Source organism: Pezoporus flaviventris, unplaced genomic scaffold (assembly GCF_033815535.1).
Source record: "Pezoporus flaviventris isolate CSIRO_AGI_PZ_B2104156 unplaced genomic scaffold, CSIRO_AGI_Pfla_v1 ptg000001l, whole genome shotgun sequence".
NCBI lineage: Eukaryota > Metazoa > Chordata > Aves > Psittaciformes > Psittacidae > Pezoporus > Pezoporus flaviventris.
In genome coordinates, this window is record NW_026892549.1 from 21,754,743 (window position 1) to 21,778,173 (window position 23,431).

The following is a 23,431-nucleotide window of genomic DNA, read 5'->3' on the forward strand; positions in this document are numbered from 1 at the left end:
GGATATGTGTGCAATGGAGGAAAAAGCATTTAGATACAGCAGACGGGCTAAAGGTAAACAGCAACATGAAACCTAAGATATAAAACTCCACTAATTGCCAACACAAGTGCAAACAAATTGTGGAAGCACATCTGGTTGTAATGGGGTTGCAGAAAAGCCGGGGTCCCACCAGTTTATAATTTTCCTATGTAGCTGCCCACCTCCCAAGGAGCCAAACCCATCTTTGGTGAAGGAATACAGGAATGAAGGGTGGGGGAGAGGAAAAAAGCTAATGAAGTTTTCCTTCACAGTTCCATCATGCCCTGAAGGTGAGTGTTCAAGTGTCATTCGGAGGAAGTTGAGGGCTCTACAGTGAAATTCATCCTAATGGGCCGTTGCAGGAAGTGAAGCGAGTAAAGTGTCCTGGCTCTGGTAAGCAGCACCCCGTTCTACAGAAGAATTCCCCATTCCCCACCCTCACATCCTCAGGAGGGGATGATGCACTCGTGCTTTGGTGACTTCCACCAAAAAAACAAGCCCTGACGAATGTTCCTATTGCTACGCCATAAGCTAGGCAGTGATTAACACTGATTTTGACAGAGCGTTTCTAATTTAAACCGGGGGGGGGGGGGGGGGGGGCAGTGCTGCTTGCCGTGCACCTGCAAGAAGTGAAATAGAGTAACAGATTGTTTTAAAACATGCGGAAAAATTGAGAGTGGACAAAAAAAAACTTAAGGGGAGAGTTAGGTGCAATTGCGCCCGGGTACCGCCGGGCTGCACCGCGCCCACCTCCCGTCCTCGCCTCACCGCGCCGCGCAGCACCGCCCGCGGGGCCGTGCCGGGGTTACCCCACCCCCGGCGGGGCGGAGCGGGGCAGTCCGGCCCGGCTTGACCCGTCTCCGCTTGGCTCGGCGGGCAAGGAGCCGGCGGGGCCGTGCGGTGCCCCTGTAAGTGCTGCGGCGGGGGGGTCCCGGGTGTGCAGGGAGGGATGGGATGGTAGGTAGGTGGCTGGGCGCGCGGAGGGATGCGGGGCTTCCTCCTCCTGAAATCGACCGCGCTTTGCAAAATCCCTCATTTCCGGCATTATTCTCTTCCCCTGCACTTGGCTCAGCCTTGCCGCGGCGCCGCTCTGCAAAGCCTGGCGGTGCTGTAGTCGTTTACGAGTCATTTTGTACAGCCCGGCGTTGCTGCGGGAGTTTATGGTAGTTTACGCACGCCTTGCAAAGCCTGCTGGCGTTGCGTCAGTTCACAAGTCATTTTGCAAAGCCCGGTGGTGGTACGGTAGTTTATGAGTCATTTTACAAAGCCTTGATGATGTTGTATTAGTTTACAAGCCGGTCTGCGGAGCCTGGTGGTGATGCATTAGTTCACAGGTCATTTTCGAAAGCCTGATGGTGTTATTGTAGTTTGCGCGTTTCCCTGCACACCCCCACGGCGTTGGTAGTTTACGAGCTAGTTTTTTTTGGAGCCTTGCACGAGCTGAGGTTTCCTGCTTCTGCAAAGCCGAAGGGGTTGGTTAATTATTAATTAAGGATGGCAACATGGGTGCTGTGGTGGCAGTGCCTGTCTCTGCCATGTATTAGTTCACTTCTCCCATATCTCCCAGGGGTCCAAACGTCCTTGTGCTAAGCTGGTTCAGCACGCCCATCCAGCATTTGCTGGGTGATCACAGGCCAAAGGAGGAGGGAACCGCACACAGCAACTTGCAGGCAGCGGTTTGCAACCGTCATGGGTAATGTCTCTGTTGGTGGTTGTTTTGTGCAGCGTGCCAGCACCATGCACCCCGATGAGGAGCCCCTGACAGAGGAGCCCTTGTTGGGTGGATACAGCCAGCAAAAGCCAAGCGACCGCTTACATGGGGCCTATGTTATTTTTTTCCTCCTGGGCGTCGGGTCACTGCTGCCCTGGAATTTTTTCATCACAGCAAAGCACTACTGGATGTACAAGCTGCAAAACTGCTCGGATCGGGCAGGCCCTGTGGGGCAGCAGGCGTCAGATCTGCAGGTGAGTATGCTGCTTTCAAGGCCTTAAAAAAAACTCGTCCGCTTCCCAACTTGCTCTTTTTTCCCCTTCCACTTTCCCAGAAGGTGAGTGAATGTCCTCTGGGGTTTTGCCTGCTGCCACCCAGGGGTAGAGGTGTATTTGGGGAGAACAAGATAGATGCTTAAAACCAAAAAGTGTAGCACTTTGTTCTGTCCTTTCCCTGTATTTGAAGTGCTACGTTTAAGGTGCATTTAAAAACTCTGGGTTAACCTGCCCCTTAAGCAAGGCTGCCTTTCATAGGATGATTTCTATGGTGCAAGGTAAAAATCTCTTCTGTTTTTTTTGTTTTAATCTGTCCTTCACGCTTGGTGAGTGCCCAAGCCCCACGGGACTCTGTGCTTTCTCAGTGGACTCAGCTGCAACTCCCTGCAGGCTGGGAGATGAATTGCTTTTAGCTTCTGGCCCAGTGGCAAGGCATCAAGCATGCTTTAGGTGGTTTCTCCCTTGCTCTGGCTGGTGCAGCATGTAATTTATTGGAAACAGCAGCAGGGCTTTGCAGGAACATGAGCCCTGGACCACATGGCTTGTGATAGTCTCAAGTGCCCCTGGATGCTTTACAGCTTTTCCTTCCAAGATCTGGCACATGTGACCAGAGTATCTCCTGCAGTGATAAACATCTGGCTTTTGACATATGGGATGAGGAGCTTGTCACGGGGTGACTGATGAGCTGGCCTTGGGGTGGCAGGCTTGATGGCCTCTCTTATTTCTCCCCCAAAAAGCTGCCTTCTCTTGCTCCTCCTGCCATGGCAGGATTATTTCCCTGTGCCCCCCTGACAAAGCAATGGTATTTCTTTGGGGCTGGAAAAAGTATTGGCACGATGAGGCTGCATCATGTCCTCTTCCTGTTGCCAAGCTTGTTCAAGTGGTTTGGGCACATTTTATTTTTATATAAACACAGAGCCAGGTGTGACACCCAGGTTTTCTCTATTATTTTTTTAATATGGTGTCCATGGCTGCTTTTATTTTAATAGTTGTTGAGCCAGCTGCGTTTTTGATGGGGAGGAAGCAAAGTGTCACCAGCGGTAGTTGTACCAGGATGCTGAAGTACCAGTGTGCTGGTATAAATTGAGATACGGGGTGGATGAAACTGATGGAGAACAAGTGCCTGTGGTGCCCAAAGACCATAAATAGGCTGTCCCTGTGCTAGCAAGGGTGCTCAAAAAGGGGGTGAAGGGTGCTCTGCCACCACGTGGCATGATGTCCTTCCACAGTCCCTGCATCCCACCCACTCCTTGTTGCTTCTACATCGTGCTTATGTGAGGCAATTCTCGAAAAACTGGTTTCAAGTAGAGTAAGTATCACTAGGTGTATTCTTCCTAAAATCTCTTGCACAGCTATATTCCTGGTCAGATCATCACTTCAAAAAGTGTTCGAAGGATACTGCTTCACTGAACAGATGTTTCTCCTCTTTCTGCATGGCCAAGGTGCCATGTTTTTTACTTCTCTGGAGACAAGAAACCTGGCTTTTCCATGGCAGTCGAGTTGATCAAAAACAAATCAGTTGGCCCCTGGGATGGCGAGCCATGGTGCTGCAGCAGGAGGGTTTACCTGCAAACCAAGCTCAATTCTGGAAAGATGTGCCTGTGACTGGCAGCCTGCTTTTGGCTCCAGCCTGCTCGCTGCTGCTAATTTCATGCCCTGTGCTCCAGGTAACACTCTGGTGCCTTCAGCCGCCACCATGGGTCTGGATTGCTTTCCCAGCCTGGCGAGAGCCAAGCTGCCAAGTCCAGGCTACAGCAGAATAAAAACTACTTTGCAAAAGCACCTTGGCAACAGTGGACAGTGCTGGCCACCACTGATGACTAATTTGCCACTGCAGTGCTTTGTTCTTGTTAGTTTTTTCCTTTAAAGTACCAAGTGCACGGCGTGCGTCGTGGCATGTATTTGAAGGTGCTATAGTTAATATAGGGTCAAACACTTCCATTATGTGCCTCAGCTCCATGCCTGAGGTATGTATGACACCTTTAGCCATGAGAAGCAGAGGTGGCAGGAAGGCAGCTTTGGGCAAGGAGGAAGATGTCAGGTTGGCTTTCTGGATTATCATTTGTTATTAGCTAGGAAAGCTGTGACAATCTTTTCAGTGTTTGTCTAACATGGTCTAAAACCATGTTGCCATAAGGAGCTTGGCCCTTGTGAGCAAGGGATGCCTGGAGGAGATGAGCTGCTCCGTCAGGGAGGGCTCAGGAGAAAGAGAGAACTAGGTATATCTTGCATAGCCAACGGTTTGCTCTGAAAGCACGTCTGTGACGGATGGGAATAACCATGTAGGGAGAAGAGTTACCATTTGAGCTGGATTAACACCTAATGAGCAAGAGCAAAGAGGTGAGATAGGTATGGGGCCTGATACTTTCCATTGCTCTGGTCATGGATTAAATTTGACACTGCCATTCTGCTGCTGCATTAAAAATGTGGTGTGAGGACTTTCCTTCTTCACAAAAGTAATGTAGTTGAAACCCTTCTACTTGGCTTTTCTTTTCCAGCAGGGTTTGACTGTAGCTAAGGCAGCATAAAATTTCCCAGTGCGATGCAAGCTCCTCAGTTTCTTAAATACTTCACCAGTTCTCTTCTCACCACTGATGTGAGCACGTTTGCTGGGAATGAATGAAGATCTCCCCGGGGGTGCTTGAAATGCAGCATCTCTGCCAGATTACTTCATGTACACTTCTGCTTTGTGAAAATGTTATAAAGTCGTTTTTCATCCTCAAAAGAAAATTAGCTAGGGAGTATACTTAATATCCCCAGGCTGGTTTGGTGGTTTGTTTTGAGTAGGTTGGTAAATAAGTAATAGTTTTAGCAGCCAACTTTGCATTTTGCTTTGTCTTTTTTCCTGTAATTCACTGTATGGCGGTAGACCTTTGAGCCTCCTGCTTTGCCAAACTGATGCTGTTAAGTGCAGGCATTTATGTCTCTGTCTATATGGACCCTCTAGAAGGGATTATTAGATTTCTCATTGCTTACAGTAAAGCTCCTAATAGGGAAGACTAAATTAACGTGATTGTAAACTGATTAAATTACTACAATGCAAAGCTGAAAAAAGAGAGTTACAAGCAGAGAAAACGTGCCAAGTGCTTTCTTATGCTCAGATGCGATGTGGCCCCTTCTCTGTAGCTAGGTAACTGGAGAAAAAAGAAAGCCCATTGCAGTGGGGGTGAATATGTAGGTCACCCTCTTTGTGAGCATTGTCTTACCTGCTGGTTGAGATTCCTGCAGAAAAAAAATGAGCAGATTTAGCACCTCAAGGGAGACCGTGGAGCAGACAGGCTTTAACAGCATCATACGTAAAATGGATTGAAAATGTAAGCATTTGGCTGCAATTTTGGCAAAGAAATCTCTCTCTCTCTGCGGTGGTTATTGCTTTCTGTGTGCCCGGCCTGACCTCTGTGTGAGGTGGGCTGGTGAATATAGACTGATGCTGCAGCCAGCTAGCTTGAATGATACACAAGTCCCTGGAGTAAGTGTGTGTTGAGTCTCAATATAGTTTTTCAATGAGTTTTATGCACACAGAGAGGGAGACCGGGTGTGAAAATAATGTCCTTGTGTCCTCACTTTAGCTGCTTTTACTCAAGCATGTTCTTGGGCATGGTGTCCTGGTCATGCTGTGTGGAGAGAGATGCACAGGTTTGCTAGCCATTGCGGACTTTCAAAGCAGTTAGCTAAAAACATGAATGGTTTCGTGTCCTGATTTATAACAAACAGCCCTCACAGAGAATAGGATAAAATGTTCATGAGGTTTGTCCAGGGTGCTGCAGCCAGCAGGAGAAATTCAGACCTCCTCATTTTCGGTGCTGTCCCATGTGGGCAGTGCGGCAGTAAGACAGGTATTTCCTTCGCCGTTATTGCTTCTGAATTTATGTCCCTAATTTCCTGAAATATTCCAGGGCTCTATGGCTGTTGCAGGATAAAAAAGCCCTGGGGGCCACTTCCTGCTGTTGGCCTGAGCAGTTCTGCAGCATGTGCTAAGATGCAACAAGGTGGACACCTGCATCATAACCCCCCATGCATGCCGTATCATGCTGTATTTAGGAACTGAAATTCATGTGTTGTTCTCCCACACCTTGTTTGTTTGATTTTGGGTTTTGGTTAGTTGGTTGGTTGGTTGATTTTGTTTTGTTTACCTGGCAGGACTTTTTTGAGAGTTACATCTCCATTGCTTCAACTGTGCCCTCGGTGCTGTGCCTGATTGGAAACTTCTTGGTTATCAACAAGTAAGTGCTGCTCTATTCCGAGGTCAGCCATTACCTGTGGCTCTCCCCAGCTTTGCCTGTGTCGCTCCTGCCTTTCTCTGGCTTCAGCTGTGGCTCCCAGCTCAGCTTCCCCTTCCCTTGTGAAGGGAAGCTTTGGAGTACACGGGGCATTGTGAGGGCAGCCTTCTTTGTGGCCAAAATCTCCTCATCTGTCCTTGCCTGAATTGCAGCCAGCTGAGATGAAGCAGGGTGAAGCACTGTGCACTGTACCAGCAGCACCCATGCTTGGAGTTGTTTTGAGTTGCACCACTATAAATAAATTTATAATAAATTCCTTGGTTAATTGCTTGGCAAACGTTCTTTCATCTTCAAACTGCCATCGTTTTCATCAGGGGACTGGCTAAGGACTGCTGAGCTCACCCAGGCCAGGCGTAACACCTTGCTCTGGTCCTACCACTTACTGCACTGATTTAAGAAATGGATCATCTTTGCCACATCGCAAGCTTAACTTCTGTCTAACATAGCTATATCCATTTGTTTGTATCCTTCTTTATCCCAGATCAAATTGCTGCACATCTGTGGGCAAAGGGGAATGTGTGTTCTCAATCTGTAGATCTCAGCTACTGGTCCAGCTCCCCGCCTCTCTCCCTCTCCCTCTCTCCTCTCTCCTGCCCCCAGGCCAGCCCATACACTCTCCTGGCTAGGTAATAAGCAACTTTCTTGCTCAAACAAGTAATTATCTTGTAGCCGTGCCTGGGATTGCTTTCACCCAGCCCACTGTGTTTCCCAGGCAGGCTTTATCGCTGCTGCTGTACATTGCTCCGGTGATGGAGACAGGCGCTAATTTCTGGGAGAAATGGCTATTTACAGCTTGGCTGGGCTTATAGACTTAGTCTTGCTGATAGCAAAATTGTTGACATCTAAAGGCTTCTGAGAAAAATAATTACTTTTTATTCCTCTTCTCCCCTCACTTTTCTTTGATCCTTCTCGCAGCAGAGGGTTGGTGTCCTCTCATCACACCTTCACATTATAGTTCTAAACACAGGAGTGTCACCATCCCCTTGTCCCCAGGGTGCCCGCCAGTGTCCGGATCCTGTCCTCCCTCTTTGTCATGCTGGCTGTCTTCCTGGTGATCACGGTGCTGGTGAAGGTCGACACCTCTGCTTGGACCACACGCTTCTTTGCCCTCACAATCGGCTGTGTGGCCATCGTCAGCAGTGCCTCGACTGTCTTCACCAGCAGCGTCTTTGGTCTGAGCAGCTGCTTCCCCATGAGGAACTTGCAAGCGCTGATCTCAGGTTAGTGTCCCTCGGCCACGTTGTCCTGGTGGGATTCTGCTCTTTCACAATCCTATGGCTGGGTAGTTGGTTTTCTTTCTCTCCTGCATCTGGTGTTTTGTCACATGGGGTTTATTTTAGAAACATAACTTTGCCTTAAGGATAAAGGGAAGTTGCTGAGGAAGAAACATAATCACATGAGCTGGTGCTTTTGTTTCTGTAAATACCCATAAACCAAAGTGCTGAGGGCTCATCAGAGAGAGGAGAGCAGCGGTCCTTCACCATGCCTGCCTGGGGGGTTAACACCCTACAGCCAGCATGACAGCTTGACCTCATTATTTGTTCTGTGCAGGGAGAAGGGAGGAAGGAGTTGGAGGAATCATCGACTTTGTGTTGTCTCCTCCTTTCTGTTCAGCATTTCCATGTGCTTCCATCAGTGATGAGAGGCATATTGGGAGCTGTGAGTGATGAGCTCCCTGGAGGTTCGATAACATTATAAATGTGCTGCAGAACGGCTGACAAACTAAGATGGGAAGGGGGGAAACATCAAAACGAAGGAGTTTTCCTGGGGCCAAGACAGGAGTGTTTTAATGAATGTAGGCCAGTGGGAGAAGTCACTGCATCCCCAAGATGGCATACCTGTTGCTGGTGGCTTGAACTCCTGACTGGGGGAGTGTTTAAGAGGTGTTTATATGTGTGCTGGTGGAAGGCAAGGTTTAGGCTGTGGGCAGGGTTTAGACTTTCTCTGCAGGACTCAGCACATGCAAGCCCAGCAGGTTGGATCACATCCTGACCCCTGTGTACTGCCATGTTTGCGTTGAAAGGGGGTGCAGGATGGGACCTTGGCTGCGATGTAGTGCCACAAATAACTGTGTTGCAGCAAGGTATGGAAATGGAGACAGGGTGGTATGTGCAGCTGCATCCTGAGCTAGGTTGGGACCAGCATGTGGGGCAGGGGTTGAGCTGCTTTTCCTGAGGGGTTTGTGCATACCAGGAGGTATTAATAAGAGGTTGCTGCTGTCTCTCATTTTCCCCTCTGCATTTAACTCCTCCTTACTGGAGGTGCTGTGGGTTGCTCACTGCCACCTCCATGGCTCCCAGCTGTGCTCATCTCGGGCTGGCTCAGTTATAGGCACTGAGTTCCAGTTCTCTGATCTCTCACACAGGTCAGGCCATGGGTGGCACCATCAGCGCCATTGCCTCTGTGATAGACCTGGCTGCAGCAGACAATGTTACTGACAGTGCCCTGGCCTACTTCCTCACCGCTGACATCTTCATCGTCTTCTGCATCATGATGTACCTCCTCCTTCCCAGGTTGGAGTACTCCAGGTATGTGCACCTGCCTGCCGTGGGCATCCCACATCCCATGGGCTGAGAGTCGATGCAGAGCAGGGCTGCTGGGGGCACCCATGGGATACCTGCTGTGCCAGTCTATGCCCCGTCACCCTCCCACTATCCCATCCTGCATACTGCATGCTTCAGCTCCAGCGCTGTGCTGCATCAGCCACACTTCCCTGTTTAACCAAAACCACAGACTGAAACTGGGCATCTGGCCCAGCATGTGCTGAGTTTCTGGCAAGCCTCACTGGGGGATAGAGGCTTCTGAAATGCATGAAGTCAGCAGAGCGTCATAGACTGGAAGCAGCCATCTAGGTGGGTCCATGTAGGGCATCTGTATCTACAACATCATGCAACATCATGATGTGCCTGACCCATTGGTCTTGTTTATGTGTGCATCGCCTGAAACCACCTGCCCCCCTCAAATGCCTGCTACAGTGGGTCCTCTTTGTGAACTACTGGGGGTGGAAAGGGATACAACAGTGGGGAAGAGGGGATGGTGGATCCCTGAGTGTCACCTCCCCTTGCAAGGTGAGAGCTGGATGTGTGATAGGGGTCACTGCAGCTACCTTGACTGGGTCCAGCAGACATCCCTGCGTAGCCAGCTTCTCTCCTGCTCTCTCCAAATCTCAGTTTGTATTCCTCCCACATGCACTTGGCTAATAATCTCCTTCCTTCTCTTTCTCCAGGTATTACATGAGCAGCCAGGAGGAGAGCCCTTCTCTGGCCACTGTGCCACCTGACAGCTCTATGGAAGACGAGGCAGAGCCAGAAGGCACCACAAGTACCTCCTTCCTTGCAAAAAGCACAGGCATCCCACCGCTCTGCCCCATCCTGCAGAAGACCGCTCTCCTTGGCTTCTGCCTCTTCTACATCTTCTTCATCTCCATCATCATCTTCCCTTCTCTCTCATCCAACATCGAGTCTGTCAGCAAGTCCTCGGGAAGCCCATGGAGCACTAAGTACTTTGCTCCACTCACCAGTTTCCTCCTGTACAACTTTGCTGACTGGTGTGGGAGACAGATCACTGCCTGGATACAGATGCCTGGTCCCAAGAGCAAGCTGCTGCCTACCCTTGTCCTCCTCAGGACCATCTTCCTCCCTCTCTTTATCCTCAGCAACTACCAGCCCCGGGCTCAGATACAGATGGTAGTCTTCAACCAAGATGTTTACCCAGTGGTCTTCACAGTGCTGCTGGGGCTGAGCAATGGCTACCTGGGGACACTGGTCATCATCTACGGCCCCAAGATCGTGCCAAAAGAGCTGGCTGAGGCGGCAGGGGTGGTGATGACATTTTACCTCATGGTGGGGCTGGCTGTGGGGTCTGCCTTCTCTGTTCTCATTGTCCACCTCATTTAGAGGAGCAGCTGGGGGGAAAGCCCTCGGTTTGTGGTAACGTTGTCGGGTATTTAGGACTTTTTCCCCCAGAAGCCAGGCCCATCATGCTGCCTGTCTTGCTGAGGGGAAGAAGGGGTTTGCATCCAAGAGGAAAGTCCTCCTTCTGGGAAGGGGTGTCCTCTGTGCCTGGGAGGTACTGTCAAACATTTGTCATTCTCCATCTTGACTGGAGCAAATGGACCAAAAAAGCCTTGTCCTCCCCAAGGAGCTCAGGAAAGCACAGGGGGCACAGGGAAACCTGGCCCTCGCCCCAGTGCCAGTGGGTAAGGGTGGCTAGCTGGTGCCACCACGCTGGTTTTAAACTGAAACCAAGGCTTTTGATGGCACTTTGGGACTTGCTGCCTTATCGTTTTGAGTTTACCCCTGCAGTGTTTTGGTGATCTCAGGGGGATCCCCCTTCATCAAACTCGGGTGCTGAACTTAAGGGAATTTGAGCCCTGGAGCACCTTCAAGGAAGCTCTGAGGGCAGATAGCAGCCACACCAGGAAGCAGGGCACAATTTCGGGTGTATTTATTTCACACATTCATGCCACAAAAAGGGAAACCTTTCCATTTGGACTTGTGCTTGCTTTAATTTTTTAAGATTGAATTGAGGGATCATCTACTCCCAGCAGAGTGCTAGTAGTGCCAGGGCTGTGTGTCATGGCCAACCCAAGATCATTTCTTCAGCTGTGACTGTGGTGTGATGGTTGTGGACACCAACTTACCTGTCTGCAGCTGAACCCCAAGGAAAGTGCAATGGTAAGTGGCCCTAACCCAGGGTTTTTAAGGTGCCTTTAGTCTGTGTTGAGAAAGGTCTATAAAAGCCAGGGAGAAGTATGAGGTGTTGATGTGATGTTCACAGCAGAAAGCCGATCAATTTACCTACGACGTATATGGTCTTCAGATGTTTTCAGAGGGCTGAGATACTGTGACACCCAAAAATATGGCCCATACAAAGAGGTCTGGCTTTTAAAGTAACTTCCATGCAAATACACCTGGACAATTATTGTATTTATTTTCTCAAATGATGTAGATTTGTGGTCTAGGAGAGGTGAAGTGGGAAGCAAGGATGTAATGGCATAACTTGGCATTGCGGATGATGCCTCAGGGACGCTATCTATGGAAAATACTTCCTTTAAGACTGGGTTATTAGCAGATGTTCTGTTAATGGGATGCTCTCAGCATCTTCTGCTTGACAGAATAGCAGTGAAGCTGCTGGTCTGAGTTGCTAGGCTGTCTCTATGCTGTGCTGGATGTGGTAGTTAGTGAGAGGAAGGATGCAGGGCTGGTGCCTTTCCACCTGCGCCTGCCCTGGCTCTGCTGGGCAAACAGCAGGGACCAGTGGTGATTGTTGCCATGGGGTGATGTGTAGGCTTGATGTGTGCTTTTATATAAATCCCTTCCAGTGTTTAGTTTGGTAGCTCGTTGGCATACAGACACAGTTTTGCTTTATGGCTTATTTTTATTTAAACATAAAATACAGACACGAGTAGAAAATTTACAGGGTGTGCAGTACCAAGGAGCAGCTTTACAGCAATGACTTTGAACGTGTGGGCTTCTAATCCTGTTGCTCCAACAGGTTTGTAGCCCTTCAGCCCCTGACACTTGGCCAGGGGCTGCTTTGGCGAAGTGTTGATCCAGGTGAAGGTCCACATCATCTTGAAGGGCTGACGGTGGTGATGCTGGCCCGCCAGCTAGGTGCTGCTCATGGGGGTAAGCACCCCCATCACCTCTGTGGGTGATGGAGCATTACTTGGAGTAATGCAGTACTTTGCTGTGCCTGAAAAGCCCAAGCCAGCCTCTTGCTGGCAACAGAAACATCTCTCTGTGGCCTTCAGTGCTTCCCACTTGAGAGCCTGCCATGTGGTCTGCTCTCCTCAACTTAAACATTTTACCCCCGGTCCCAGGTGTGATGAGATTCTGCTTGTTTGCTGACTGCTTTGCACCTCTGCTGATCCTTTCCTTTATGTTACAGACCAAATACCTCTTGAGACAGAACTTAATTATGCAATACTACTGCCAATAAAGTTAATTCTTGATACTGTCAGCTGCTGGTGTCTGGAGTGATTTCTCTTCAAGACAGCGCTGATACGTGAAGTTTTAGCTTCCATTTTTCCTTCTGGTCATCCTTCTGTCCCAGCTTGGGCTGTAAACTGAGAAATCACTGACAGGGGCCAGGTGAAGAAGCCCTGACAGAATTGCCTGGTTATTCTGATTTAATATTTCCAAATGACCTGCAGGTAAGTGTGGAGAGCATACTTACTGCATCTACAGGGGGAAGCAAGCAAAAAGGGAATATATTCTTTGTCTTTGATAGTATTCAGCTAAGTAAAAGTAGAGAAATGAGGGGAAGAAAAAACAGTACAGGTTCAAATTGAGCAAGAATCAGGTCAGGATACAAAGCAGGGACCACTGGTGGAGTACAAGGATGGATGCTGACAGGCAGCCATGAGTGTGTGGGTGATCCCCCTGCAAAACAGGATGGGTAATTTATAGGATGTTGCATATAAGAGCATGTAACAGGGAAGTAATTACTGCCATATACTGCCTGGGTGAAGATGCATCTTGTGCATCTTCCCGCATGTAAGAAAATGCAGAATGACAAGAGAAACAGTAGTTGCAAGGCAGAATGAAATATGCTGTATCTTGGATGTGTTAGTTGAAATGCAATGACAGTTTATTTCTTGATGGCTTTAAATAATGTATCTTTGGTAAGGAATGCAGCCATCGACCCCAGTTTCCAGTTCAGGAATGATGCATGCTTCATGCTCTACACCAGAATCAAGGTGGGACAGCCAGCAGAAATGCTGTGGGGGGTCAAAACCTACTTCATGATATTTGGCTAGGAGTTTACATTTTTCCTTCTAGGTCTCGATGAGCTTTACAAGAGGGAGTTGCTCCCCAGGTCTTTCTTTGGACCAGGGACACTTGAGATCCAGAGGAAGACCTCAGCAATGCGCAGGGCTGGGAGCTGAGCTGGGTCCATTGATCTTCATCACACGTCCACATTGCCGGGTTTTATTGATTTAATTAACACCATCCCCTCACCTGTTTAAGACAGCCTAGCAGGGTTGTAAATGTTTACACCGTCTTTCAGCCAAGGAAAATGTGTTGTGAGGTGCCTGGCAGAGGAAGGACCATGTACTGCAGGGCTTGGCCTTGTCTCACCAGTGGGTATAAAATGATGCAGGCACTTGAGGGTGGGCCCACAAAGTAAAACTAAATAAAAGATGGTAATGAATCCCTGCATGGTGCCAAGTAGCAGAGCTGCCATTTGCCCAGCGTTTGAGGCCAGCACCACTGGCAAAATGAGCCAAAGGATGGAGAGCCACTGTGCTCTCCCAGCTATGTGGAGAGCTGGCAGCCTGGCATGGTGAGGATGCTGCTTCTGCCCCATGTTGGGTTCTCCAATGGGCTTTGTTGTTAAACCCAGTTGGTGGTAGGGAGACAAAAGCTGTGAACTGGCAAAGCAGCACCAGCAAGACAGGAGGGCATGGGGAGCAGGAGGTGGTTGGATGAAAGGGCAGAAACCAGAGGAGATGCATCTGTTGCAGCTTCTGCTCAAAGGAGGCTAAGTGAGCATACGCCCAACCTTTTCTTCTGTCTTCTCTCTCAGCATAGTGGTGCAGCTAGTCCTCCCTCTTTTGGAGCTGAAGCATTTAAGTGTAGGTATTTGGGCTTTAAAGCCAACAAACACACACTCTAGGAGGAAAGGAAACTGTTGTTACAGAGTGATTCTCATCTCCCGTCAGCTGCAAGTGACTTTCCTTCTTTCTCTCTGAACTCCAAAGCCTTTCTAGCCTGTGCCCACTCAGTGGAGTACCCCATAGGGTAGAAATGCTGCCACCTCTCCATCTGTGATACCAGCCTTTGCATTATAGAGGCTTTGACATAGCACTATTGCCCTTGGGAGGGGGAAGCATCTTTAAAACAACCTCATTATCCTTCAGCATCGCCCTGGTGATGACCAGAGAAGCTCTGCTGCCTCTCAGCAGCTCCACTGTGTGTGTTTTGGGGCAGCAGTCACCCTTTCAGTGTTTTGCTGTGATGCATTGCAGGTCAAAAGCCTAGAGAGCTGGAGTAGGATTGCCTTTGGTGGCTTGACTGTGGGAGCAGGGGCTGTTAGAGTGGTGGTACATGGTACCAGGTATTCCGACGAAACTCCTGATGGGCCCATGGCCAGCCAGGAGCCAGTGTGCATGACCTTGTTCTTGATTACCACCCTATGGCAGCTTTATTTCTATGGGCAGCAGGGTCCCTGAGCAATAGCCTGTTCTTCATGGTAGTTTGGGCAGCATGCAGAGAGCCTTCACCCCATCACAGATGAGGTGATGTTCTCTGATACCTACCCCTTCAAAAGGCTGCTGCCTTCCTCTCTGCAGCCATGGAAAGGTATTTTCTAGGTATTCATGCTTTTATACACAGGGTTGAAGCTTGCCAACCTTGGTGGCTTTGTGGTAAGCATCCTTCTGAAAAGAGAGGTGCAAGTCAAAGGTTTGAAGTGCCACTGGTCATCACCTCTGCTGGGGGCTTGGGGAGGGCCACAGTACACAGCAAAGGAGCCAAGCTGATCCTGCCCCTTCATAGGTGCCCCAGAGAAAAACCTCAGCTTTGAAACCTCACCAGCCAGCTGCAGGCTTGCCCGGCTGCTGTTCTCATTTTACATGTTTTATGTAGTAATTTGTACTATATTTACACAACGGTGATAAACAGTTTTTAAAATGGAAGCGAAGAAAACGCTGTTGAATGAATTGTTACAAAAAAGCCCCATTTGCCATTCCAGCAGGGGGAAAAAAAGGGATAAAAAATCACTATCCTAGGGACATGCTGTTCGTCAGATCTGGGTATTTTTTCCCTTGATTTGTGTGCCTAATGTGAGAAGAAGAAGTCGCAGATGCATGCTGAATTCTGCGGGGAACATATGCATGCATTTAAATCATTTACAGCATTTACTGGTGCAATTGTAAAGCACATTATTTTTCTGCATTTGTAATTAGGCTCTAAACAGATGGTGAAGGACTGTAGCTTCTGATTAGACAGGCTTGTGCTCTGTTGGACGGCACTGTGAGAACAAACTGAGAAGAGAAAGTTTTCCTTCTAATTTATCATGCCATGGAGTGTGGGGGGTAGAGTATCTGGGGCTGGCTGAGTGCAAATTCCGGTGTGCCTGTAGCAGGCTGGGCAAAGCTGAGCAAGCCGGCGGGTCTGCTCCCTTTGCCATCCAGCTTGCTGATTCATGTGGTGCACACACACACACCCCCCCTCCAGCTCAGCTTTGCTTCCAGATTTTGTAACCCCCCTCTCACTCTGTGCTGCACAGCTTTGGCTACCCAACAGCGCATGTTGCAGTGTCTTCTTTGACAAATGATTTTAATATGAAGCAGAAAGCTTGGGTTTGAGAAGGACCTTTAAAGCAGGAGCAAGTGCCAGGCTTGCGGCTGTGTACGAGGAGCCAGCATGTGTGCCTGGTGTTAGCTCCGCTCTTCAGCATCGCCTTTTTTTCTGCTACACTGGCAAGCCCTCAGCTTGGTGAGATGGGTAGAGCTTTCCTGCATCTCTAGTGGGGCAACCTCAGGAGTTTTGACAGCAATGTGTGGTTGGCCTGTTGGACCTTCATCTCTAGGTCCTGGCTCCCTTTCTGAATACATCACCTCAGAGATCTGTAGCCTTATTTTTGACCTTAGCAGCAGCAGCTCTTCACAGCCAAAGTATAAGCACTTCCGTGTTGAGCCTGCATTCCCTTGCATGCCCCCTAACTCCATCTGATCAGGAGTCATTCTTTACTGTCCTGTAGTTACACAGAAGAGAACTTGTTAGGGGCTGTTTGTCCTTCTTCCTATGGTTTCTTATTTTCCTCATTAAATTACAGGCATGTGAACCCAGCCGCAATGGACTAAATGAAAGGCAACTGGAAGAGCAAAGAAACACAAAAAAGGAGCAGCTCAGGTAGACCCATGGGGCTGGAATTTGGACTGCTGGGCAAGCAGCATCGGTGCCCTCCAGGTTTTTTCCCTGAGGCAACAGTGTGATCAAATTTATCCTGTGACCTGCTTGCTCATTCCTTTGCAGTTGTACAAATGGTGATCACCTTCCCTTGTGCTTTCATCTTGCTCTCCTGGGTTACCATCAAGGTTGCACACAGGAGTCCCCAAGAGGGAGGCGGTCTTCTACCTGACACAGCTCTCTGGGAAGTCCCTGATCCCAAAAAGTGAACAACCGGGACAAGCAGCTCCAAGCCCTCATTGCAGGGAAGGGGACACAGCGCAGGGTCTGGTGGCATGACAGGAGAACGCGTCCAGCCCGGCCCGGGCAGCGGAGACCCAGAGGCTGTAGTGCGGATGCTGTGCCTGTAGATGGCACCTTCTACTCTGCTGAGGAGGAAATCGGAACTGAGGGTTGGGGAAAAGCGGCTGCTCCGGTAGGGCTCAGAGCTGAGAGGTGGTGGCACGGAGTGACTCATGGCAGTCATCCCCGGGGGAGTAAAGGACCTGGCTCCCAAAGCTGCCCCCTCTCACTGTGACAGCTCTTGCTCAAGACTGCCGGTCGCAATCATCACCGAACCATCACTACTCTATGGATTTGTTAACATTCCCTATCAATAGGAAATCACTCCAAGGGCTGTTTCAAAAGCCAGTGAAAAGCACCTCCAGCTGCTCAGGGAGTTGGTATGAAGGAGTTCGTTCCTCATTCATCTCTTCAGGATCTAACAAGCCCAGGCAGGGGCCACAGGGTGCACTCAGTATCTCTAGCAAGAGACATGGCCTAACTGCTTCCAGCTTGGCTTACAAAGGGAGACAATGTGTTTTGCAAGCAGGCTGTTCTGGAGTCTGCAAAGGGCAGAGCTTCAGGGTTTAAACCAGGTCTGTTTGGAGAGGTCCTGTAAGGCTTTTTGGAACTCACACCTTGATTTTTCTCGCTGTGTGTTACCACCATGCTGCAGCTCTGGCTATCTCGTTGAATATAAGGAAGAAGTTCTTTACTGCAAGGGTGGTGAAGCACTGGAACAGGTTGCCCACAGCAGTGGTGAATGCTTCATCCCTGACGGTGTTCAAGGCCAGGTTGGATGGAGCCTTGGGTGACATGATCTAGGGTAAGGTGTTGGGGGGTTGGAATTAGATGATATTAAGGTCGTTTCCAACCCTAACCATTCTATGACGCTACCTAGCCCCTGTTGCCCTGGCCCAGCTGGGGATGCTTGGTCCAGGGGTAGCTCACTTGGATCCATCTGTAAACATGAGCTGGTGGACCCTCAGTGAAGGGTGCCATATGCATTGAACATGTGCTGCAAATGTGTGCCCAGCTTCTGCCCTTCCCACTATCTTTAAACACAGTTGCTTCACTCTCCGTAAGGACTATTAACTTTCAAAGACATAATTTGAAACACAGTACTTCTGTGCTTCTAAAGGAAAAAAGGGAACCAGCTGCTCTTTCAGTACTTTTCTTCTATAGAAACACGAGCAATCCCTTAACTTTGCTGAGATTCCTCTCCAGCATCCTTCACTCATAAATTCCTAAACAAACAACGTGATCCTAATATTGGCCTTAAAATTCTGTGTGAAATGGACCTGGAAATTAATTTCACACCAGAAAACCTGTCTCACTGTCAGCCACAGCACAGGTGGTCAAAAAGAAAACCCTGCCACTGCTGTACAAATTAATTCTGTGACTCAGGTGAGAGGGCAGGACAGTGGGGGAGCTGCTTCCCTTGTGCTGCTGTCCCAACCCACCCCTCAATGTGGGGTGCTGGAAAGCAGTGGGACATAGAGGATACCATCATCCCCAAGGGGCTTGTGGTGTGGGGGGGCAAAATCACCAAGTCCAACAAGAAGTGAAAGCGGGGCACAGAGGCTGCTTCCTCCTGAACAAAAATCTCTCCTGCACCTTTGCACTTTTATTTACTAAAAAAGGATGTGTCTGGGGAAGGATATCAAGGGATCCTTGTGGGAGACTCCTAGGAAAAGGAGGCATGAAAAAATGACTGATGGTACAATATTGCATGCACTGGCTGTCAGGCAGCTGGTATCTGTGCAGACCCTGGGGTCCATGGCAGTACATGGTCCACAGCAAACAGAGGTAATTCAGTACCTTAGTTGGGAAGGGTTTTTCATGCGCCTACATTTTACCAGCTTTCCATTTTCATCTATTTAAGATTTAGAGACAAATGGAAATCCCACCTCTTATAGCAGAAGGGCCAGGGAAGGCAGAGAGAGGAGTGACGCACCATAGGGATAGTTGGATGGAGAAATGTTCTGTGGTTAGATAGAAAATGAGAGGGGGAGAAGCCCTGCAGTACAATTTCAAGGTTGGGTGAGTGGTGCCAGGAGGCTGCAAAGGCTCTGTCTACCTGCTCTGCTTTCACAGGCAGGGCAGAGAGGTGGTGGAATCTGGCTCAAAAAACATAAGGTTTCCCAGTACTGATCCTGGTGGAGAAAGGCTGGGGTAGCTGGGAGGTTATCTGAGCCCTCCTGCTAACCACCACTCTCCCTGCCTTGTAGGGCTGGCACTAATTGTGGTAGCCTCTAATCACAATCGCCACTGGGAGCATCCCCCTGCTCGCCGTGCATCATTTTAGTTCCTTTTTTCCCAGCTATGAGCTTGTTAAAAAGGCAATTGTGATGGCACATCCCCCATGGGCTGCATCACAGAGCAACACCGCTTTTTTCACACAGGAGCTTGGGAATGCCAACTAGATAAGTCGGTTTGAAGTCCAGCCTGTACACAGCTATTGCTGTTGCTGCCTGATTAAACCAAGCTTGACGGGGAGATACAGGTCACAAGATACTGAATTCCTGTGAGTTTTGTGAACCCAGGCAGTGAAATCCCACTAGTCTTCCCTCCCAATGGGAAAGGCTGCAACTTGGGCTCAACTGGGAATTGGACCAAGAGTCCAAGCAAGACATACAGGCCAGGAGGAACTCTGCTTCATTAGAGTTGACTTATGTAAAACAGGTGACAGGTCTTCAAACTGGTCAGGATATGAGCTGAAAGTCAGCTATCCAGCCTGCACACTGAAAGCTGTGGTGTGAAGCCCAGGCATAGGAACCAGACAGCAATTAAGCAGGGGAGAGGTGTGCTTCTATTTAAGTAGAAACACTGACCTGAATTTATCATCAGTTATCAAGATATCACTTGTGCAAAGTCACAGTGGCTACAGATGACACGCGGGCCTGAAATGTGGCTTCAAGTTACTTAATATATGGTTTTGCTTTGGTCATTCCCCCTCCTGTTGTTTCTTCTCCTAACTAATTTCCTGACTTTATGGATGCAGCTGGGATCCTCACTTTGCAGGTATCCTGACTGCATACACACTGCCTTGTGCTGATGAAGGGGACAAGGGAGAGATGAAGAGCCCAGGAGAGATAAACCACATGGACCTGCACAGGCTTAGCTCAGCAGGGTGCTTGGAGCCCCACGCCAGTTATGCCTGCACCATTTGCACTCCTTGTGACCTGCAACTTTAGGACAAGCTCAGGTACCGAGGGCAAATCCTTGGCAAACCCTATACAACCCAGGTGTGCTGCAAGGAGATTACTTCCCAGCACCTTTGTTAACTACAGATAGCTCGTCACACTCAGCTGTTTGCCAGGGACTTTCGTTTTTAACCCCAAAGCAGCTGCAGATTGCCAGGGCTGACTCTGGGATGCAGCATCAGGTCCAGCTCCTGCCTGCACCTTAACCAGGTTTGGCGGATGCCCCTGCCCAGGACAGGGAGAGGATCCCTCATCCTGGGGGAATCCCTGCAGCTGGGGGGCCGCTGCAGAGCCCACTTCCCCAGGGCAAACCTGAGGGCACTAGGAACAGGCCTCTGTCCAATTCCAATCAATCAGCCCGGGAGTTGGGGTAATTGCATAATTAGCAGAAACTGCTCTAGAGAGGCAAGGGCTTAATTGTTCCCTCCTGCTCTTGCAGAAGCATTTGCCCACTGCTCCTCCAGGAGGAGGGATACATAGGTGAGTGGATGGGAAGGGTTCCAGTTTTTCCAGCCAGGGCTCCAGGAGGAGCTTTAGCAGCATGACCTGTACTTGTTCGGTGTTTTAATTGAGGTTGCTCATGATGTGGTCTGGTAGGAAAGTAAAGCTCCTCCAAGTCACAAGTGGTGGGAGACTTGTACCTGTGTGTGCAGCAGGGCAGGACCAAAAGCCCTGGTCCTCCTTGGGTTGAGGGACATGGACTGTTGCTGGGAGCTGCATCACCCCCTTGGTGTAGGGACTGGTGTCACTGCAGGCTGCTTCCTATGGCTTTATTGTTTCCAAGAAGGCAAGAACTGAGATGAAGTAGTGGGATTTGGCTACCGCTCCTAAAGCAGCTTGTAGTGAGAGCTTGGACTGGAGGCAAGGATTTGCCCTGCATTGTCCAGCAGGGCTTAGGAAAGCCGTGAGGACTTGCAGTTGGAGGGATCTGGTGGTAAGAATGTGAAGGATAAGGCGGAAACGTGCAATCATAGCATGCCAAATGCAATGCCGTGTCTGTAGAAACCGAGTGTCCAAGGGAGAGGCACTAGGCAGGAAGAACTGCCATGCGGCTCTCTTAGCATGCTTGCGAGCGCGGTGCAGAGGCCAACGGGCTGCCCGTATCGCTTCCCTGCTCATGTATGATTTACGTGCTCCGGGCCTGCCAGCTGCTCACGCACAAAGGTCACAAAAATCATGCTAATACTAATAACAACAACAAAAAACACTAAAACCTGTGCGGCTGCGTTAAACTTCATATGGCCGGTGCCTGCCTCGGGCTGAAGTTGTATTTGAAGAGGCAACCAAGCGCTGCCTCGGGAGTGGCCCCCGCCAGCCCTGGGAGCGATCCCGGGAGCTGGGGACCGGCTGCCGCACCGGGAGTCCCCGGGGGCTCTCGGCGGAGCCGGCGCTGAAATACCCGTTACCTGGGCAAGGGGCGCTGCGCCGCCCGCGTCAGCCGCCGCTCGGGCTCCTTCCCCACCCCTTCCTCCTCCTCCTCCTCCTCCACCCGCGGCGGCTCACTCGGCTGGCAGGGCGGCGGGGGCCGGCAGCCGCGGGGGGGCATGGGGGACCGCCGCTGACACCGGGCACCGAGACCGCCGCCGCAGGTAATGCCCCGCGGGTTTTCCTTGTTCCGTGTTTATTTCTTTAGGGGGGTTGCGTGGAGAATGCGCGGAGCCGCTGGCATCTCTCCCGCTTCCCTGGGGGGCGGCTTTACTCGCAGCCCTCCTTCCCAAAGCTCCTTTATTTGCTTCCACCGCGGGGACAACTTTGGGGTGAGCCTGCCATCGTTGTTATTATTATTTTTATGTTTTTTTTTTTTTGGGGGGGGGGGGTGTCGTTCAAACCGGTGGTTTCAGTGGCAGGAGACGGGAAGCCCAACCTTTTTCCCCTTTAGCAAACATAAAAATAATACTGTGTGTTGGTGCCTGCTGTCCTGTCCCAGAAAGAGCAAGCGCTGTCACCCGCCTTCCCATCCTCGGCTCTAATCCTGACTTAGGACTGGAAGGAGGAGGCGGTGAGAAGCTGCAAAGTTTTCTCGGGTGAGCCACGGCTGAACTTCTCCGGATGCGCGGGAAGAGGGATGGGGGTCCGGCCCCGGCCAGGAGGGACTGCGTGGCAGCGAAGGAGGTGGGGGGGCTTAATCCCCTCAAAAACATATTAAATGGGAAAACGGCTTTTCAAAGCGGCGCACTTGTTCTGAACGGTTTGTATTTATTTCTCGAGAAAGCACTTCGAGAATTCACACGCATTGCTTTGCTCGCTCCTCTTTTTCTTAGTATCTCACAAAACCTGGAATCCTCTTCTCTTTAAATAAATGCTTTCCTGATCACTTCAAATACCGACCCCCGCGCACGTCAAACTCGGCATTGGCCGGGCATCTTTGAACTGCCTGGAGTCGTGGCCGGAGCCTTTATTTAAAGAAAATGCTCAAACTTCAAGCGTCTGGTCCCCATTAAAGCCAGCCAGCCAAATTCATTACCCATCCTTTTAACTCACAGAGTTTGAGGTTTGTTAGGTGTGTCTTGGCTGCAAGCTCTTTGTGGCAGGGATAGCTTTTTCCCTCTGGTTTGATCTACCCAGCACCAGTTCCTTTGTTCCGATCCACTATTATTTGGATGCTGCGTGAAGGTAAATAATAGCCCACGCTCCATGCAATTAGAAATACACGTGTGGGGCTTCATTACTGGCAATTAATTGGGAAAATACAAAATCTGTCCTGTTGGTAGTAAAGACCTAATGAAGAAGAAAAAAGAAACTAATAAGGCTGTTGATAGAAAAGGCAACAGTTCATTAAAAAATAATAATTAACAAAAAAGGCTAGCAGGGAAAGCAGAGCAGGGGATAGCTTATTTGACCACATAGAAGGATGTGGAGGATGGGATGATGTGTCGATTGTCCACGGGTGACTAATGGAGCTGGCTGGGACAAGGATGCAGCCCAGGACTCTCCAACAGGTATCTTGCATGGGAAGGGCAAACCCAAAACCAGTCCCGTGCTAACGATGTCTAGGGTTGCTGCCAGTGCCCTCTCCCAACCACTGTTGTTTCCCCAAGCTGTCTTTCCTCTCTTATCTACCAGTATTTTCTGAGGTGAGTGATGCTGAAATGGGAAGTTTTCTATTCTGGTGCGTGTTTTCCTGTTGTTGTTTGGTTGGGTTTTTCCTCTGTGCTGGGTGAAAAGCCCTGTTTGGTGGCAGGTTCCCTGGCCATGACAGTTGTCAAGGGGGTCAGGAGGGCTGGCAGAGCTGCTGTTTCCTGGTGCCTGCTGTGGTGAGGATGCATGCAACAAACCTGGCTCCTTCCTGGGGTCTTCCTAGCTGTGGCAGCCTGGCATGCCTCCGTGCATGATGGCACTATGGGATAGAGCTGGTGTTTTGGTGGTTTTGGGTTTTCTTTTTGCTTGTTTTTTGTTTGTTTGTTTTTATGATCTTTTTTTTTGGGGGGGGGGTGGTGGGGGGGGAGGGAGGATAAGGTATTCCCATGGGAAACTTGCATTTGCCAAAATCCAGATGGGTGTTTCGAGAGAGGGAGTTTTACCATTATCTCTCTTTTTCCCCTGTCCTGGGGAAGGAGGAGATGAAACCCTTTTACAATTCCACTTTCCTTCTCCACTCCCCTCCCTCCCCAGCACAAAGCTGTCATTCTTTCAGGAGGCAAACTGCAGGTTTTGTAGCACCAAGTCAAGATTGTGATATGAAAATACAATGTTTTGTTTTAAGACCAAGTTGTGAAATGCTCCCTTTATGGGAAACTGTAAAAATTGATGTTCTCCTCTT

At 49.7% G+C, this 23,431-nt stretch overlaps 2 protein-coding genes across 14 annotated transcripts in view; both read left to right on the forward strand.

Moving 5' to 3' along the window:
* The first annotated feature begins 812 nt into the window (after positions 1-812).
* SLC29A3 (solute carrier family 29 member 3) lies at positions 813-10,741 on the forward strand. Its single transcript, XM_061447578.1, has 6 exons — positions 813-926; positions 1,744-1,983; positions 6,145-6,227; positions 7,278-7,504; positions 8,650-8,812; positions 9,511-10,741. The coding sequence occupies exons 2-6, from the start codon at positions 1,756-1,758 to the stop codon at positions 10,178-10,180; spliced, it is 1,371 nt and encodes a 456-aa protein (XP_061303562.1). The 5' UTR covers positions 813-926; positions 1,744-1,755; the 3' UTR covers positions 10,181-10,741.
* Positions 10,742-20,904: 10,163 nt separating this feature from the next.
* Positions 20,905-23,431, forward strand: part of CDH23 (cadherin related 23) — a 207,946-nt gene continuing 205,419 nt past the window's right edge. For 3 of the 13 annotated variants that reach the window (XR_009742447.1, XR_009742446.1, XM_061447880.1), the window contains exon 1: positions 20,936-21,260. The gene's annotated coding sequence lies outside the window, so the exon portion shown is untranslated. Of the gene's footprint in view, positions 21,261-23,431 lie in introns of all 13 variants that reach the window. The other 10 variants (XM_061447947.1, XM_061447957.1, XR_009742445.1 and 7 more) reach the window with 8 other exon arrangements.